Source organism: Oryctolagus cuniculus, chromosome 7 (assembly GCF_051225735.1).
Source record: "Oryctolagus cuniculus isolate XC-2025 breed Fujian yellow rabbit chromosome 7, ASM5122573v1, whole genome shotgun sequence".
Lineage (NCBI taxonomy): Eukaryota > Metazoa > Chordata > Mammalia > Lagomorpha > Leporidae > Oryctolagus > Oryctolagus cuniculus.
Genome location: NC_142873.1, coordinates 12,260,244 through 12,279,060, shown reverse-complemented (window position 1 = coordinate 12,279,060; position 18,817 = coordinate 12,260,244). Strand labels below are relative to the sequence as shown.

Genomic DNA, 18,817 nt, shown 5'->3' with positions numbered 1-18,817 from the left:
CTGGGGCATGCAGCGGGCACCGTCTGCAGCTTCCACTGACGTTGCTTAGTCGCCTTTAAAGAATAAAATCCCAGGAGCACTCTGCACGCCTCTCGCCGGCCGTACGCCAGCGGTGTAGCCGGTCTGAGTTCAAGGCACATGCTTCGTTTCAGGAACCGGAGCATTCAGTAGCCTCCGGAAGCAGAAAGGTGGGTGGGCAAACGTCGCTGTCTGCTCCCCACATAAAGAGACCATGCACGCGTGAAACCAGGAGTCTAATATGCCACAGCTAAATATATTTATATATCTCACGCTGGAGGATTTCTTTGAAACATAAGAAGTTAGAAATTACAAGTAGGTATATGCTTCCTATAATTCAGATAAATTCATTTCTATTAATTATTTAAATTCCAGATAGAGGAAAAGACTTTGGAAAAAAAATGACAGACACAGGAAAGCAGAAATACATTACAATACCATGGATGGACAAATGACATTTTGGCATCTTTCTCCCGGGTCACTGGCCGCTTCCCCTACTACAGTGCTTTTTGAAAAGTCCTGTTTAAGAGGAAAGGGTGGCGGGGAACAGGGCAGGATGGGGGTGTCTTTCTTGTATTTAACCTTCAAGGAGAAATCTTCATCCATGCAGTCTTGGACGGGATTGTTCAATGAGGTGAGTTTTGCTATTTCTGAGGCTGGGACGGGTAGTGAAATTGATGTTCCAATGCTATTTTCCGAATCGGATTCGTCCGGCTGTTGCTTATACCAACATGGTAACACAGCAAGTGGTTCCTTCAAGGATCCCAGCAGCCCAACAGCGCGGGAGGAAGCGGTGAGCTGTGGCTCCCAGGTGCTAACATCCCACACCGGGAAAGCCAGCCCTACAGCATCTTCCTCCCTTCCCCGGGAGCCTCCCCAGGAAGGAGGGACCCAGAACCTTCCCTTGGCCTGGCAGGGCCTGGGTCATTCCCTGGAGGGCCTGCGGATGCCTCCGAGTGTCCAGGTTCCTTCTGGTCCATTTTGGGCCTCTCACAGGAAAGCATTAGATTTTGCAATGCAGAACTCAGTATTAGCACATTAAAAACACATCTCCGGGCTGCAGCTCCTCTGTAACTTTGCAAAGCTGCGGTGGTCGGTGGTCGGGTGAGGTCCTGGCTTCAAGAGCAGGTGCTACCCGCCAGGGGCTGCGACGATGGTGTCTGTCCGGGGGCAGGGGAGCCCCTGCTGTGGTGGCTTTCTTGTCATTTGCCCCACGCTGCAGGAGGTGCACTGTCCTGGGCCAGTAGTTCTTCTGATGCTGGGGACAAATGCCAAACGTGGCTTCGACCCCGGGTGGCCTTCATTCCTGGAAGACACTCCCAGACCACAGCCAAACAGTTCTGGAGCCCACCCGGCAGGTCAATGGCTGCGTCATTCATCATTGTTGCTGGCAAGTAAGACAGTGAAACGTGTGCTTCAAGGAAAAGTCATGTTTTCTTAAAGAAAGTGAAAATAACCGAATATTTCCACGGACCCCTTTCGATGATTATTTGGTCAAACAGAAATGCACATTTGAATTGCTAAATTGTACGGACTACAGGAGTTTTAAGGACCCTATTACTATGCAGTGACAACAGGAGACACACAATTGAAGTCGTATCACGAATCCCGAAGATGCTCACGGGAGGGGGGAGGGGCTCCTCCGAGGCTCCAGCCGGATGCGAGCTCACTGGGGGAGGGCCTTGAGGATGGCGTTCACCTCCTCGGCCACGGCGGTCAGCGCAAACTCAAACTGCTCCTGTGCAGGGGACGAGAAAGGAGAGAAGGTGTGAACCGAGTGCCTTCCTTTCCACACCGGCATAAGCCCCGTGTGTCCATCTGCAGAAGGAAGCTACTTAGAAACAAGAGAAGGCTGCAGACTGGCTTCCAGAGGACAGCAGAGCTCCTGGGTGTGCGAGTTAGACCCGGAGTTGACGCGCACAGGAACTTCTCACCCCAGAAAGCCTTGACTTTGCCCCACACCAGCAGTGAGCATGGACCTCCTCAGGAGTCACCTGGTTCCTCCTGACCCTACATCCCTCTGCCAGGGCCAGGCACCTTGACAGACGGAGCGAGGGGTAGGTGTGGGTGTCGGCCCGACCTGGTCACTAGAACAGTCACAGGCACCTGTGGGCTTCCCCGTCCTCAGACATGGGAAGCATCAGGTAGGCTCTGCTTCTGAGATCAGCAGGTCCTGCAGCCCAACCCAAGTTTGTTTCATTTGCAAACAAACCCCGTGTCCTGCACAGACCTCCCAACTCAAGCCCTGTGCACCTCCATGGCCGCTCCCAGACACACAGCCCTCACATGGAAAAAGCTGTTGGGGCGTTGAGTAGAAACACAAGTTCATGAGGTCGGGACTACTCAGTCTGTTACAAGATGAGGGCTTAAGACAGTGCTGCGGCTCACTAGGTTAATCCTCCGCCTTGCGGCGCCGGCACACAGGGTTCTAGTCCCAGTCGGGGCGCCGGATTCTGTCCCGGTTGCCCCTCTTCCAGGCCAGCTCTCTGCTGTGGCCTGGGAGTGCAGTGGAGGATGGCCCAAGTGCTTGGGCCCTGCACCCCATGGGAGACCAGGAGAAGCACCTGGCTCCTGCCATCGGATCAGCGCGGTGCGCCGGCCATAGCGCGCCGACAGCGGCGGCCATTGGAGGGTGAACCAACGGCAAAAGGAAGACCTTTCTCTCTGTCTCTTTCTCTCACTGTCCACTCTGCCTGTCAAAAAAAAAAAAAAAAAAAAAAAAAAAAGATGAGGGTTCAGCAGACAGAACTCAGGCTCCTCCCACACAGCGTGGGTGGATAAGTGGTCAGCCACATGTCTCCTGCTACTCAGATTCCACATTAGCGCCTCTGCATACGGCAGCTGGAAACTTGAAAGTAGCCATCAGACACTTGCCAATTATCAGGCAAGTCGTGGAAAGGAGCGAATTATGCAAACGATTACCTGGCTAGCCTTTTTGGATTAAGGATGGCTTAAATACTTGATAATTCGAGTAATAGGGGCGCTCCCAATCAAAAACTAATGATTAATTTCTATTTAGAATTGTCAGTCTCTGACAGAGACATAGAAAACAGCTTGAATTAAAGCAGAAACTCAAAATAATTTCATGCTCGCTTTGGAACATGACTACCCCCTGGTCTTACATGAAGGGAATGACCGACTGTGTTCTGGTGTCTTTTGCGGGTGTGGTCAGCCAGCTTCCCAGTGGGAATTTTACAAACGGCTGCCAAAGGATTCTGACGCTTCCAACACTGGGCTTGGTTACTGGGTTGGGACGGGAGCTGCCGGGGGCACAGCAAAGCCCACCCATGGTCCCTCCCCACGTCTTCACCCGTCATCAGTCCCTCTCTCTCTTTCTCAAGTTCACGTGCCCCTGTAGGAGGAAGCTGCCCCCGGAAGAGGGCGTGCACAGGTTACGGCTGCACCAGGCTGGCTCCCCAGTGTTCCGTCCCAACACTGCCTCCTGTCCCTGGCTCTCAAACTAACAGTTTAGTCTACGAATATGTTGTCGGAGGATCCAGGTTAATCACGCATGAGCCACACAGACGGTTTCCTCCCGAAATGCAGATCTGCCGATACAGGGATGGAGGTTTCGTTGTGACTTCAAAGTCCACAGAGTTAAGGTTGGATTTTGGGAATCTCAATGCTAGCATCACATTCCCATTTGCGTTTTCTGTTGCACTGGAAAGACAGCCCTGGAAATAATCTTTGAAGGGACAAGTGGACAAGCTTGAAGATACACACTGCAGCCTACTTATATGGAGAAAAACTGGAAAAACACTCGGGACCACAGGTGGGTAAAGAACTTTATAGGACCAGGAAGGACCTTTTGCAGTCATTTAGAAACTTCCAGTAGGAAAGCCAAATATTTATCCTGTTATGTTAAGTGACAAAGACACACTGAAGAATTGCAACATATTCGGATTGCGGTCATTTGAAATATCACACAGTCACAGGACAAAATATCGAAAAGGAACAGGAGGGCCATGGAGGGAATTGGTATATTTACTGTCAAAATTTATTTATTTGTTTTTATTGAAGATGTTATTTTCTTTGAAAAGCAGAGGGAGTAAGAGAGAGACGGGGTGGGGAAGAGAGGGAGAGAGAGGAGAGAGAGAGAGGGAGGGAGAGATAGAGAGAGAGGGAGTCCATCTGCTGATTCATTCTCCAAGTGCAACAGGCGAAGCCAGGAGCCCAGAACTCCACTCCGTGTCCCACGTGGGTGGCAGGGGCTCAGTCACTGCAGGCAGCACCCACTGCCTCCCTGGTGCATTAGCAGGGAGCTGGATTGCAAGTGGGGAACGGCCAGGACTCAGACCAGCACTCCAATAGGGATGCAGGCTAAAGGAAGTGCCTGGCCAGCTGCAGTTTGTAAATCCTCACTGTAGAGTGGCCGGGAACTGGACCCTGAGCTGTGACACAGTGGGCTTCACAGGCCATGCCCAGCACACGCAGAACCTCCGGGAGGCTGGCTGCATCTTGGCGCCCGAGGCACCTGGGCAGACTGAGCACTCTCCCGTGGCGCAATGTCTGAGCTGGCTGGGTTTGCAAAGACCTGACGTCAGAAAGAGGGCTGGGATCTTCTGACCAAGGAAGCGTTTCCTGCAAATGACTAACGCCCACACTGTGAGGCTGCGGGTGGATCTTACAGTCTCCCGCAGTTTGGTTGCCACTGCCCCCTACTCCAGCCCTGCTACTAGGTTCAGGTGGGTCAGGTGCCTGGTCACCACTCTGTGTGCTCCTTGGCAGGCCCGGGGACCTGCAGGGCACTGTGTGAGCTGGGTGGCTGGTCAGACGGGAGGGCTTAGCCCTCGAGGAGCGGCCGGGGTCCTGGGACAACACATGCCTAACAAGAGAGCTATGGCTGGTGCTGGCTGGGCCCTGGAGCTCTGGGAGCAGGATGGTGGCTATTTGGGCTTTTACACTTACATTTGTGATTCTTCTGGCTCCAGCAGAGGTCTGGGTGGAGCTATCCAGACAGGAGCAGTTGCTACTCTAGCTGGCTCACTCCTGATGTTAAGGAGAGCCACCATGGATTTCTGTGATAGGAGCTATGGTGCCCCTAGGCAGTCTGCCACTCCCCCTTCCAGGGAAGGGCTGCCCCCAGCATCACCCTCACAAGGGGGCTGGACAAAATCTCTCTCTATCCTTCTTAGCTTCTCTTCATAGAAGCAGACCAGCTACGTCGCTGATACTGGACCCAGATGGAAGTTAGGGACAGAGACAGACAGGAACCATGCTAGTGGCACAGGGAGGAGGGTCCTGGGGGTCATGGGTGTCGCTCCCCCTCTTCGTGGAGGAATGACACTGAACCCTGCCTAGGCTTCATATCCGAGTCACGGCACCATTATGTCGCTCCCCCTCTTCGTGGAGGAACGACACAGGACCCTGCGCTGTTCTTTCGTCTGTTCGGCCCTCCCCGGGTTTGCTGCTGGTTCTTCCCGGGTTGGCTACTATCCCTTCCACCTCCGTGGAAGGGCAGTTCCCCCTGGCCACATTCCCCACTTCCGCAGGGGAGCGGCACACCGCCGGCCGGCTCTCTTGGGGGCTGCACAGGTGTTCCTTCAGCTAGATGTTCCCCTTAGATGTTCCTGGTGCATGCCGTCTCTCTCCTCCTTTATAGTCCTCTTCCACCAATCCCAACTCGGCTGCCCACACGCCGAGTACGCTGCTCTCCTCCAATCAGGAGCAAGTCCTACAGTTTATTGGTTGAACTGGAGGCAGCTGTGTAGAAGCTGTTTTACTCCTCTCAGCGCCATATTGTGGGAGAGCAGATGCATAGAATAAGTCTTAATTCCAGTAACTTAGTCTAGTCCGAATTGCTCCCCACAATGGGGCCACATCTGGTGTGACTTGGCCTCGGCTGGTCTAGGCAGGAGCTGGGGAGGTATGAACATGCCTGAGACCAGTGCCCTTGTCCGGGGATGCGGGGCCTCTGTCTGGGCATGTCTGAGAAAGGGCGACGGAGCACGTTCGGGCAGTGGACGTGTGGAGTAGAAAAGAAGGAAGGGATACGAGACAGTGCAGGCAGGAGACAGGGGAGGGGCAGGGTCCACTGGGCACCTGCAGACACTCACACACCAGGGACGTCCCCTGGCAAGCATGACGTCACTACTTCTTGTGTGTCGGACAAACTGGATGCTGGTTTTTATTTCTAGGGCTGACCAGTGTGAAAGAGGAGATGTTGTTATGGGAAGGAACGTGTGAGGCCTTTGGTTAAAAGGGCACTCCCACAGATCAATGGGTAGGGGAGGGAGGGAAAGAATCTGTTTACAACAGACATGTACAGTAGAGGGGCTCACTGGAGGGTGTGACTGTTACCACACCCTGTGGTTTAGGTCTCTTCTTTTTTTAAAAGATTTATTTATTTATTTGAAAGACAGAATTACAGAGAGGGAGAGAGGGAGAGAGGGAGGGAGGGAGGGAGAGAGAGAGAGAGACAGGTCTTCCATCCACTGGTTCACTCCACAGATGGCCACAATGACCGGAGCTGAGCCGATCCAAAGCCAGAAGCCAGGAGCTCCTTCCAGGTCTCCCATGCAGGTGCAGGGGCCCAAGCACTTGGACCATCCTCCACTGCTTTCCCAGGCCATAGCAGAGAGCTGGATGGGAAGTGGAGCAGCCGGGACTAGAACCTGTGCCCAAATAGGACGCCGCTGCAGGCGGTGGCTTTCCCAGGCTTTTTGTCTCTTTGTGCCTGCTGTGAAGGTGCCGTGGCTGGATCGCATGCACACCACAGCGAGCACGCGTGTGTGGCTTTTCTTTGTCTCGCGTTGCTGTCGGTGCCCAGGGTCTGGGCGTGGGTCTGTCTTCTGGGGTGAAACAGACCTGAGCGTGCCCAGGCCCACACGGCTCGGCCGGGCGTTCAGTAACCATCCGGTGCTTGTCTGAGCAGCCCGCATTCCAGGGAGGAAACCAGCTCTCCTGAGACTGTGTTTTTTTAAACACACAAATGACATTTTGCTGTCAGAAGGCTCCCTCCCCATGCCAGGCCCTGCTCCAAACGCACTCTCAACCCCAAGGGGGGAGTATAAATGAGGATGGGGTGGTGATTTCCACATGTGTACTGATTCTTCGTATCTTCGAGACAACTTCTAAACAGCCAGTCTGACGCAGGGGGCAGGGCCCTGCATAAATCTACCCGGGAAGGCAAACGTTCTGTCATGTGGGCGCACGGGAGGACGAGAGCTTCCGTTCACCAAATAATCTGGCATGTAGTTCACTCCCCAAATGGCCACAGCAGCGAGGTGTGGGCCAGGTCAGAGGTGGCAGCCAGGAACTCCATCTGGGTCTCCCATCAACGTCTGTTTTTTGGGTATTTTGAGCAATCTGGTGGGGAAGAGCTGTCTGAGAGGCAGGTAGATTTTTTACGGATTAGCACAGGCCATGCTGCGCCTGTGGAACTAAGATCCAGCCCGAGGAGTGGGTGTTTGGAGCAGCAGTGAGAACGCTGCCTGGGACCCCCACATCCCACGCTTGGGTCCGAGTCCCCACCCTGCTTCTGAGTCCAGCTGAGCAACCTGGGGGGCATCAGATGGTGCGTCAGGCACTTGGGCCCCTGCCACCCATGTGGGAGACCCGGATGGAGTTCTGGGCTCCCAGCTCCGGCCCGGCCCAGCCCTGGCTGTGGCAAGCATTTGGTGAGCCAGCAGATGGAGGATCTCTGTTTTTATTCAGCCAGAGGTAGAATCTGCTTCTTACTTTGGGTTACAAAGCTGTCCCTGTTTCCTCCATTGCAACAGCCTCCTCTGTCCCTGACCTGTGCCACCTGCAGCTCTGGGCCTCGCAGGTCCTGTGCTGGGGGTGGTGACGGCCGCGTGTTGGACTTGACAAGGCCGCCTCTGTCACAGCCAGGCAGGCAGTCCAGCGAAACAGACCCTTCCATGAGCACAAAGCCTGTGGATCTGTTGTCGCCGGAATGGCCATCATGCCTGGTATCGCCTCCCCTTGCAGCCTCACGGCGTTCCCAGTAGTGCGGTTCCAGATGTGTACCAGGTCTCGGGATTTGCCACGGACGCTGAGTGGCTATACAAGTGGAGAAGCCTGCAGATATGCGCTCAGGTGAGCAACAGACTTGCCCTCCCTCCCCCCCACACCCCGCAACTTGTGAGGGACTGCCCGGGGCCATGCACTCCCTCCCCAACACGCGGCCACACAGGAGGCTCCACTCGCTCTGCCGCTATCCTGCCCAAACACTGACCCCGAGGGCACACCAGACAGGCCCGGCCAGCAGAGGATGAGCACACACAGAACAAAGGGTTCTCATGGCCAGGGAGCCACCCCGCGCCCCAGTGGGAAGGCAGATGCGACAGCTCCACTCCCGGTGCTCCTGGACGGGCTGTGCTCCGGTGAGAGGTCGCCGGTGGGCATGGATGGGCTTCGATCCGGTCTGCAGGGGACTTAATGGTGTTGGTAAGCACTCTGTGGTCATCTGAGGTGTTAAGAGCTCGGGGAGGCAGGTGAAGGGAAGGTTGGGACAATTTGCATCGTTTGTGTGAATTTGGATTTTGCAAGTCTAAAATAATGTCACAATGTCAAATGATAAGAAACGAAGAAAACAGAAAGCGGTGATGGTCACAGAAGACATTGGTGAGACCTTGCATGTCCCACAGAGGGGGAGGGGAAGGGACAGGTGGGGCACAGGCTGCCCCCGTGCTGTGTCCCCACTCTCTTCCCAGGCGGTGGTGCCTTGTCCCTGGAAGACCAGGGTCAGCCCTGATTTCCTGCTGGGAGGGTCTGGAGCACCCCCGACTCCTCAGGAGGCTGCTTCCGGTGCCTCTGTGTGGCTTTGTGATTCTGTAAGGGAACAGTTCCTTGGACCTCTGTGCTTGAGGCTGACTTTGGCAATGGAGAACAGGCCAGAGGCCCCACGAGGGGACTCGGGGAGAGGATCGTGCGGCTTCCAGTGTGCTCAACCTGACTCCATGAGGTTCCGGCTTCTGGGGAAGCCGAGAGCGCGCCTGGGGTTTGGGTTAGACCTATCTGTGCACAGCTCAAATGCTACCCTGATATTGTCTACTTCATCAACACGCAGATGGACGGAGGGGCTTCCGAATTGCCTGCAGGTCCCAGAGGGCAACCATGAGGCCTGGGGAAGCTGGAGAACTTGCTGCGGACCCCGGAGTTGCCAACACCAGGGACCAAAGTGCAACCCGAGGGTGCCCTTGGCCAGCTTGATTGCACTGGGGCCCTATTCTACAATACGCATGTGAATGACTTCAAACCCACTTATGTCTAAAGAAATGACTTAACCAGGGCATCTGTGAACAATTTCACAACTTTTCTGGGGCATGAACAATGTCCACAGTGTCAGAAACACACTAAGCAGAGAAGAATTTACGTTCTTATGACTTACACGTTTTGGCGGAACAGACCCGTGAGAGACATTTCTGGAATGCTAAGGGCATGGAACACCCCATGAATTTCTAGTTCTGGCTCACCCAGGGCCAGCCAGAAATCGCTTGTTTTTATCCCTGTTGCTGCGAACTGGGACTTTTCAATCAATAGCAGCTGTTTTTGGGGGGCTCATGGACCCTGCTCTGCGACAGAGATGTTCTGGTGGTCTCCGTCCCGCGGACCGCGGCGGTTGTGGACACAGGAAACGGAGTGGGCTGGGCAGAGCCTGTCGTGAGCCTGGAACAATGCCCTGGAAGGATGCGGGGCTCATCATTGACCGGCGTTCTATAACGATGCAGTGCTCCCCCAACCGCCCCCCGGTCTGCTGAATGGAGATTTCCAAGGACGGAGCTTCCATGACGGGAGGCTTCCCTGCATCTATCAATGTAGGACACATTTGAGTGTTGCGAGAGCGGCGCGCGCCAGAAGCTACTGGACGTGCCTTTTCTCTGCGGGACCGGCACGGAGGGCGCTCAGTCAGAGTGGCGCCATCGGCGTCCAGCTTATGCTAAATCGGGCCTCATCCCCTCTCTCCCCTCATAGGAAAACAGCAGCAGAGAGACAGCTTCAATAGACTTAGAGTCCCCGAGGATTGATTGACAGTACCTTTGTCTGAACCATGCCCGGTCTCTGGTCCCTCAAGTGCTCCAGGGTTGCCGCGATATCAATCTCTTTAGCACCTGCAACAAACCACAAATTGGGCTGAGTTTAGAGCACAAGATAATCCACGCCGCATCTGTCAATCTCCTGCTATCGGGGTTCCCTTTGGGCTAAGAGGCCAATTGAAAATTATTACACTCAGCCCCTCCGCCGGCTTGGCAGGCAGCTGCAATTTCAGTGTTCATATAGAAAAATAAGGCAAGGGCGGCTTTCATTAGCATTAATTCACGAGAGCCAGGCGGAAGAACGGCTATAAGATGCCCATATAGATATCTGCCAACAGCAAGCCACGGCGTTCGAGCCCAAGGTGTTATTAGTTTTTTTTTTTTATTCTTTTTTTTTTTTTTTGACAGAGTTAGAGAGAGACAGAGAGAAAGGTCTTCCTCCTGTTGGTTCACCCCACAAATGGCCGCTGCAGCCAGCGTACCACGCTGATCCGATGGCAGGAGCCAGGTGCTTCTCCTGGTCTCCCATGGGGTGCAGGGCCCAAGCACTTGGGCCATCCTCCACTGCACTCCCTGGCCACAGCAGAGAGCTGGCCTGGAAGAGGGGCAACCGGGACAGAATCCGGCGCCCCGACCGGGACTAGAACCCGGGGTGCCGGTGCTGCAGGCAGAGGATTAGCCTAGTGAGCCGCGGTGCTGGCCAGAATTATTCTTAATTTTAAAAGATGAAGGCTTAGATTAACTTTTTATATCTTAATATTGGCTTTTCAACATAGAGCTGCCATCTTTTAAAATCGAGCGTTCTGAATGCTGATGACCAGTGACGATGTCCCAGGCACCGCCCTCCTGGGCCCTCCTGTGGAGGGGACCCAGCTTACAGCCAGGGGCGCTGGAGGCCCGCAGACAACGCCGTTCCTGTTCCAAAGTTTGGCCTCGTCATCAGTTCGACACGGACTCTCTCGCTTTTCTGTTTTGCCTGGTCCTTTAGCGGACGGATCATGAGCAAGCCCGGATCCCAACTCCTCAAGCTTGCTGCGGGGACTTTTTGGGGGGAGACGGGGCACGCCCATGATTTCAGTGACGCAAGGTACAGGGAGGATGCAGAGCATCCTCAAGTGTGCCAGGGGCTCCCTGAGCAAAGCCCACACAGGTGCCAGGGGTCCTACGGGCAGCGCTGGAGCCGGCGGCGAAGAGGGAGCTGGGATCACCCCGGTGGGCAGTGAGGAGACCACGACTTCTCCCAGCCCAGGGCTCACCCCAGCTTACACGCAGAGTAGGCGGCTGTGCTTGTCATGCTGTGCAGAACGGGGCAAGCCACAGAGGACCAGGGGGAGAGACACGGCCCCAGTGGCCACTGGGAGGATTCCAGGTCTTTCTTTTCTGTACAAGCTGAGGTGGGTGCACGCCACATCCCTTCACGGTCCAAACAGGGGAGGGAATCTCTGAGGCTGGCTTTGTCTCTTAACCCCACGGTTTCTAGGGCTTTCCTGGGCAGCAACTGGGATTGTGTGTGTGTGTGTGTGTGTGTGTGTGTGAGTGTGTGTGTGAGAGGCAGGCAGCCATCAGTTCTGCATCAGCGGGACTGCCCTGAGCTGATGTGTGGAACAAGAGGAGGTAGAATAATGAGGTGCCCACAAGTCACCAGGGAGAGAGAGAGACAAAAGGCCTGGGGGTGGAGCTGCCGGCAGGTAGGGGTGGTTGGGAGGCCCTGGGCCGGAAATACAATACAAACCTATGTCATACTTGCATAAAGCGGAAAGCATTGAGACTGCCGTGTAGCAGGTGGGCAGGAGGCAGAGGTCGGAGCGGGCCGTCCCCACCGCACATGTGCTCTGCCAGCTGGGCGACCTGCGCCCATCTTCAGGTTTGGTCTCACCTCTCCACCTCTGAACCATGGATGAAGAAGCACTTGCACATTCTGAGGTGGCCAGGATGGTGCCTGGCAGAAATGGGGGCTTCATTGGCAGAGCGAAGGCTGGCCGGCTCCTGGCTTCCGATACTCGACAAAGGACATGAAAGTGGCCGGCGCCGCGGCTCACTAGGCTAATCCTCCGCCTGTGGTGCCGGCATCGGCACCCCGGGTTCTAGTCCCGGTCGGGGCACCAGATTCTGTCCCGGTTGCTCCTCTTCCAGGCCAGCTCTCTGCTGTGGCCTGGGAGTGCAGTGGAGGATGGCCCAAGTGCTTGGGCCCTGCACCCCATGGGAGACCAGGAGAAGCACCTGGCTCCTGCCTTTGGATCAGTGTGGTGCGCCGGCTGCAGCGCGCTGGCCACGGCGGCCATTGGAGGGTGAACCAACGGCAAAGGAAGACCTTTCTCTCTGTCTCTCTCTCTCACTGTCCACTCTGCCTGTCAAAAATAAAATTAAAAAAAAAAAAAAAAAAAAGGACATGACAGCATTCCGTCCGGTGCAGGGACACCCTGGGTGTTTGCCAGCTTGCAAACAGCAGCCTCACCAGGTGGGATAAGAGATCTCCCTTTTGGGACAGCTGAATGGCCTGAGAAAGCCATTCACGTGAAGAACAGGGGTCAAGTTCATGGGTTTTCTTAATTGCTGCTTTTCAGGGGTCGAAAGGTTTCAAAAGTTGACAAGGCCACAATCAATACAATCTTGTTTTAAAGGAAATCCATGAATTTTAAAATAGCATGGAACTCACAGATGAGCGAGTTAAGTGAGCGAGCGAGGAAGAGGAGGCGCACAGGCCCCTAAGGACCCCACCCCCACATGGCAGCTACAGCCCAAGGAATCAGCCTCCTGGCCTCCGCGGTCACATCAGTGGTGGGTGCCGACACAGCAGAATTACAGTGACAACTATGCAAAGAACTTGGCTTCTCCCCAGGACAAGCTGCCTTCTAATTGCTAAGGCGAGGTGAGAGAGAGCTGAGGCTGTAGATCCACGATAGGATGCTCTATTCTCATCGGAAGTGCCCAGCCCTCTACTCTAGCAGCGACTGTGCCTTGTGGCAGGTGCTGCACCTGCTGGACACACCGGGTATAGAGGGTCTGCTGTGAAAACCAGAAATAAGTTGTTGCAATTGCCGCTGCCTGCTCTTCAAGCATCCGGAGCCGGCGTGGGGTCTCACGCTGACTGTGGAGCACAGATTAGGTGCACCCACAGGCAGGCTGCACGGCCACCCAGCACCCACGCTGCTTGGCTGGCTCCTAAGAAATGGCCATACTTGTGCTGTTTAACTGTAACGTGTGAAAAACACCTTTAGGGGGCTGGCGCTGTGGCATAGCGGGTAAAGCCAACGCCTACAGTGCCAGCATCCTATATGGACGCCAGTTCGAGTCCCAGCTGCTCCACTCTGATCCAGCTCCCTGCTAATATGCCTCGGAAAGCAGCACAAGATGACCCAAGTCCCTGGGCCCCTGCATCCATGTGGGAGACCTGGAGGAAGTTCCTGGCTTCAGCCTGGCACAACCTTAGCCGTCAGGGCCATTAGGAGTGTGGACCAGCAGATGGAAAATCTCTCTGTCTCTCCTTCTCTCTCTCTGTAACTCTACCTTTCAAATCAATCAATCAATCTTCAGGAGAAAAGCACCTTTAGGGCAGGTGTTCAGCTTAAGCTGCTGGTTGCGATGCCACGCCCCATGTCAGCATGCCTGGGCTGCAGTCTCAGCTCTGTTCCCAACTCCAGGCTCCTGTGAACGCATCCCTGGGGAGCAGCAGGTGATGGTTCACGCAGTTGGGCCCGTGCAACCCCTGTGGGAGATTCCTACTGAGTTCCTGGCTCCTGGGCACTTGCGGGGAGCGAGCCAGCAGGTGGAAGCCCTGGCTGCCTCTGTCTCTCTCTCTCTCTTCCTTTCAAATAAATAGATAGATAAATAACAAAGTAACTTTAAATAGCTTCTCACAAATACCACTGTACATTACGGAGACTATTTATGTCCAGTGGAGCCCCTCTGCCAGCTCTCCGTGTCTCCTCCCAGTGCAGCGCTGTGGACGGTGAGAAGAACTGACAATAAGCCGGGGGAGCGCGCCCCACGGTCTCCCAGCGTCTCACAAACGTCCCGGTGGCTGGCAGCAGTAAGGAGGGAGGCAGGACTGTGCAGGCAGGGCAATGAGCCCAGAGAGGCAGAGACCACACAGCAGGAAAGCAGCTGACCACGGTGGAGTTTGTGGTGGGGCTTCCCGCCCGCATGCACAGCCAGCCCGCTGCTAGGTGACCTTAGCCTGCGCTGGGACACAGGAGTCCAGCGAAAGATGTTTCCTCGCACAGGTCTTGACTAAGTACAGATGTATCTATTGGCTGTTTAGAAAGTCTTCACAAAACAAAGCAAGATGGACTAAAAGGAGGAACCCGAGTTGCAGCCAGGCTAGTGGTGGCATAGGAGGCTGCGTGGAGGAAGCGGGTGTGTGTGTGTGTGTTACTGTGTCCCCTGTCCTGGTGTGTGTGTGTGTGTTACTGTGTCCCCTGTCCTGGTGTGTGTGTGTGTTACTGTGTCCCCTGTCCTGGTGTATGTGTGTGTGTGTGTTACTTTGTCCCCTGCCCTGGTGTGTGTGTGTGTGTTACTGTGTCCCCTGTCCTGGTGTGTGTGTGTGTGTGTGCGTTACTGTGTCCCCTGTCCTGGTGTGTGTGTGTGTGTGTGTTGCTGTGTCCCCTGTCCTGGTGTGTGTGTGTTACTGTGTCCCCTGCCCTGGTGTGTGTGTGTGTGTTACTGTGTCCCCTGTCCTGGTGTGTGTGTGTGTGTGTTACTGTGTCCCCTGTCCTGGTATGTGTGTGTGTGTGTCACTGTGTCCCCTGTCCTGGTGTATGTGTGTGTGTGTGTTACTGTGTCCCCTGTCCTGGTGTGTGTGTGTGTGTGTTACTGTGTCCCCTGTCCTGGTGTGTGTGTGTGTGTGTCACTGTGTCCCCTGTCCTGGTGTATGTGTGTGTGTGTGTTACTGTGTCCCCTGTCCTGGTGTGTGTGTGTGTGTGTGTGTGTGTGGTGTGTGTTGCTGTGTCCCCTGTCCTGGTGTGTGTGTGTTACTGTGTCCCCTGTCCTGGTGTATGTGTGTGTGTGTGTTACTGTGTCCCCTGCCCTGGTGTGTGTGTGTGTTACTGTGTCCCCTGTCCTGGTGTGTGTGTGTGTGTGTGTGTGTTACTGTGTCCCCTGCCCTGGTGTGTGTGTGTGTGTGTGTGTGTTACTGTGTCCCCTGTCCTGGTGTGTGTGTGTGTGTGTTACTGTGTCCCCTGTCCTGGTGTGTGTGTGTGTGTGTGTTACTGTGTCCCCTGCCCCCGCCCTGTCTGTGCCAGGGGTGCAGACTGGAAACACCTCCACAAGCTGCTGCACTGTTCTCCTTGTCTCAGAGGCCCCAGTAAGGCTCCAAGCAGGAGCCGGAATCTGATTATGACAAAATTTACAAAACACAAAGGATCTTCCGAAGTTCACAGAAAGCAAGTATTCTGAACAACAACAACAAAAACCTGGATTTCAAAACGTTTTGCACAAAAACCATCTTCTTGACACTTTTGAACTCATCTTGTATATTTGCTGCTCAATACCATTGCACAGATTCTGCGAATCAAACTCTCCTGTGACGAGGATGAAGTCTTGATAAATTCTGGTCAATGCTGGCTTCCAGCACGGGGCAGCCCTTGGGCTTCTGACCCGTGAGCCAGGGACTTCAGGAGGACCGGGTGTGCTATAAATAGCCCAATTCAGCAGAGGGGAGCATGGTCTTTCCAAAATACAATACTGAGGGGCGCATCTGGGGTACAGCCTCTAAAAACCCACCATCATCCCCCCGCCTTTTTTCCTTAAGGTTGTTTAGGGTACTTCCTTTTATTATTATTTTATTTATTTATTTATTTATTTATTTTTTGACAGGCAGGGTGGACAGTGAGAGAGAGAGACAGAGAGAAAGGTCTTCTTTGCCATTGGTTCAGGCCACCGCGGCCGGCGCGCTGCGGCCGGCGCACCGCGCTGATCCGAAGGCAGGAGCCAGGTGCTTCTCCTGGTCTCCCATGGGGTGCAGGGCCCAAGCACTTGGGCCATCCTCCACTGCACTCCCTGGCCACAGCAGAGAGCTGGCCTGGAAGAGGGGCAACCGGGACAGAATCCGGCGCCCCGACTGGGACTAGAACCTGGTGTGCTGGCGCCGCAGGCAGAGGATTAGCCTCGTGAGCCGCAGCGCCGGCCTTTTTTTTTTTTTTTTTTAAGATTTATTTATTTCATTTGAAAGTCAGAGTTACACAGAGAGATAAGGAGAGGCAGAGAGAGGAGAGAGAGAGAGAGAGAGGGAGAGAGGGAGAGAGGGAGAGAGGGAGAGAGGGAGAGAGGGAGAGAGAGAGAGAGAGAGAGAGAAAGTCTCCCATCTGCTGGTTCACTCTCCAGATGGCCACATCGGCCAGAACTGAGCTTATGCGAAGCCAGGAGCCAGGAGCTTCTTTCAGGTCCCCCATGTGGGTGCAGGGGCCCAAGGACTTGGCCATCTTCTACTGCTTTTCCAGGCCACAGCAGAGAGCTGGATCGGAAGTGGAACAGCTGGGACTCAAACCAGCATTCATATGGGATGCCGGTGCCGCAGGCAGTGGCTTTTACCCGCTATGCCACAGCGCTGGCCCCAGGGTACCTTTTAGTCTCAGCTGCTTTTCTTTGGCTGAACTTTCAAGAGTCATTTAGATCCTAAGGGCTGCCTGTGAGGGGAGCTCCTGGGAGGCTGTGAGGGCAGGAAGAAGCAGCTGTCCTGGGCAGACATTTGTCCTGTGGAGACAACCGGTCCCCAGCAAGCTTCCCAAAGCTATGGCATGGGCCTTCGATAAGCAGCTAGCAATACTGTCCTCTACCTCATTTTATTACATTGTGGACAAGGCAAAGGAAGGAGAAAGCCTCATTCAGGACATCCCTGCACAGGGTTATTGAAAACACGAAGCTATACGGGGCAGAGGCCTCAGAATCAGACTAAGCCCGACACCAAAAGTGAGTGGTGGAGGAAATCAAATTAATGCTTGACAAACCGCACAGCACTAAAATTAGGTAAGTAATGGATTTATGAAGTCAAATCAATGGTCTGGTGTGGATGGCTAATGGCTTCTTGTGGGTCAGGAATAAGAATAATGAGTTATTTGAAAAGTCTAAGCTTTAATAGAATTCACACGAGTTATCTTTTCTCAGGGCTAAAAAAGCCCAGGGCAAGGCTGGCCCAGGGCAGGCGCTGCTGGGTCCCGCCTGCACCTCCGCCTCCTGCGTGAACACCCTGCATTTATCAGAGATCCGGTGGGGTGGGGTGCACGTGTGCTTCCTTCTTCACTTTGTAAAAGGCTCTGCTGATGGCAAAGGATTTACTGAAAGCCTGCCCTACCTGACACAAGAAGCTCCCTCTAGTGCATTCAAAACAGAATTCACTCTTGAAAATTCCACTTTATTGCCAACAGGAAGGTGCACCTAGCTACTGTTAAGTCCCAGGTGAGCGGACCTCTGGGGCATGATGATGCTCAAGTTGAAAAACGTGTAAATAGTGGAGGAGTTACAGCCCGCACAGCGAAGGGATGGGAGTGCCGGACGGCAGCGAAGGCAGGAATTCTAACCACCGATACAGAGCGTGGGGCCACGAACATGTCCCGGGTGTTCTCTGAGACACAGCATGGTGACTCAAACAGTACAGCAGTGTGGTGCGGTTATCAAGGCCCACTTCCTGCGGGCAGGTGCGGTGCCTGCATCCCATACGGTAGCACCTGGGTTCGAGTCCCAGTTCTGTGCTTGATCCCACTTCCTGCTAATCAATCCTTGGAGACAGCAGGTAGGGGCTCAAGTACGTGGGCTCCTGCCACCCACGGGGGAGAGACCTGGATGGAGTTTGGGCCTGGCTGGGCCCTGGCTGTTTTGGGCATCTGGGGAGTAGGCTAGACAACGGGAAAGCTTTCAAACAAATCAATGAGATGGACAAGAAATAAATAAGTGCTGCTTTGTGTTAACTGATGGGAGTTGAACGTGGAGACTCCAGGAAGGTATAGAGGATGTGGGTGCAGGCCATGTGTGGGGCTGAGTCAGAGCCCTCCCCTGCACCCACGGTGCTTCTGTTTCCCTGGGGCCTCGGAGGGGGACCAGGGAGCGTGCTGTACACACCAGCCCCTGCACGCTCTGCTGGAGTCCTGAGTGGCCACCGGGGTGCCATCGTGTGCTCTGCTTGATACATATTAACCGCTTTCTCCATCGCTTTCTAATTCACTCTGGGTTCACTGGCTTACAAGTTTACATATTGGTTAAATACATTTTAAGACAACAGAGGTCTTTCAGCTTCAGATAAAACGTACCAGCCGTGAAACACTACACATTAAAAGAGCATTAGTGCTCAAATATTAAAACTATTTTTTACAAGGAAAGAATCAATTTGAAGTGAAAGAAAACTGAGCAAATATGACACTGGTGTCTCTTCATAAGGTTTACTTTGATTTCTCTTGGAGTTTGGTTACTGGCTGGAGTGAACCTTGTGATGCAATGAACGTTGTTAGGCCAACATCCTTCCAGGCCGACAGGAGGGAGTGTGGACCACAAGTCACTGTGGGGCCGTCGTCGTAGCATCCTGACAGCCACTCTTCGGCTAGAATTTCAACAGCATGCTCAGGAATAAGAGCTCCATAAGTACAGATGCGTTTTATCACAAAGGTGTTTTTTTTTTTTTTTTTTAACACAGAAAGTTTTTGCAAACTGCAGAGGCCCTATATTCTTTTCTCTTGAGAGTATGTATCAAATGTTCAAGAGAAAATGGCCCTTACTTTGCATGAATGCATTTTCTCAATTCTATTTTTTGGAAGAACTGAGAAAATATTCTTTCCTAACCAAAGGAAGGAATAAGGGTGAATAGTACAAATCTCCAAAGACCACAGCCACGT

General features: G+C 53.9%; 1 protein-coding gene across 3 annotated transcripts in view; it reads right to left on the bottom strand.

Annotated features, from left to right (window-relative positions):
* Positions 1-253: 253 nt before the first annotated feature.
* PTPRN2 (protein tyrosine phosphatase receptor type N2) overlaps positions 254-18,817 on the bottom strand; it is a 1,109,078-nt gene continuing 1,090,514 nt past the window's right edge. For all 3 annotated transcript variants that reach the window (XM_089336860.1, XM_051857048.3, XM_089336861.1), the window contains 2 exons: positions 10,000-10,073; positions 254-1,756 (listed from right to left, as the gene is read on the bottom strand). In XM_089336860.1, coding sequence (XP_089192986.1) covers positions 1,685-1,756; positions 10,000-10,073 — 146 coding nt within the window. In that variant the 3' untranslated portion in view covers positions 254-1,684. The remainder of the gene's footprint in view (positions 1,757-9,999; positions 10,074-18,817) is intronic.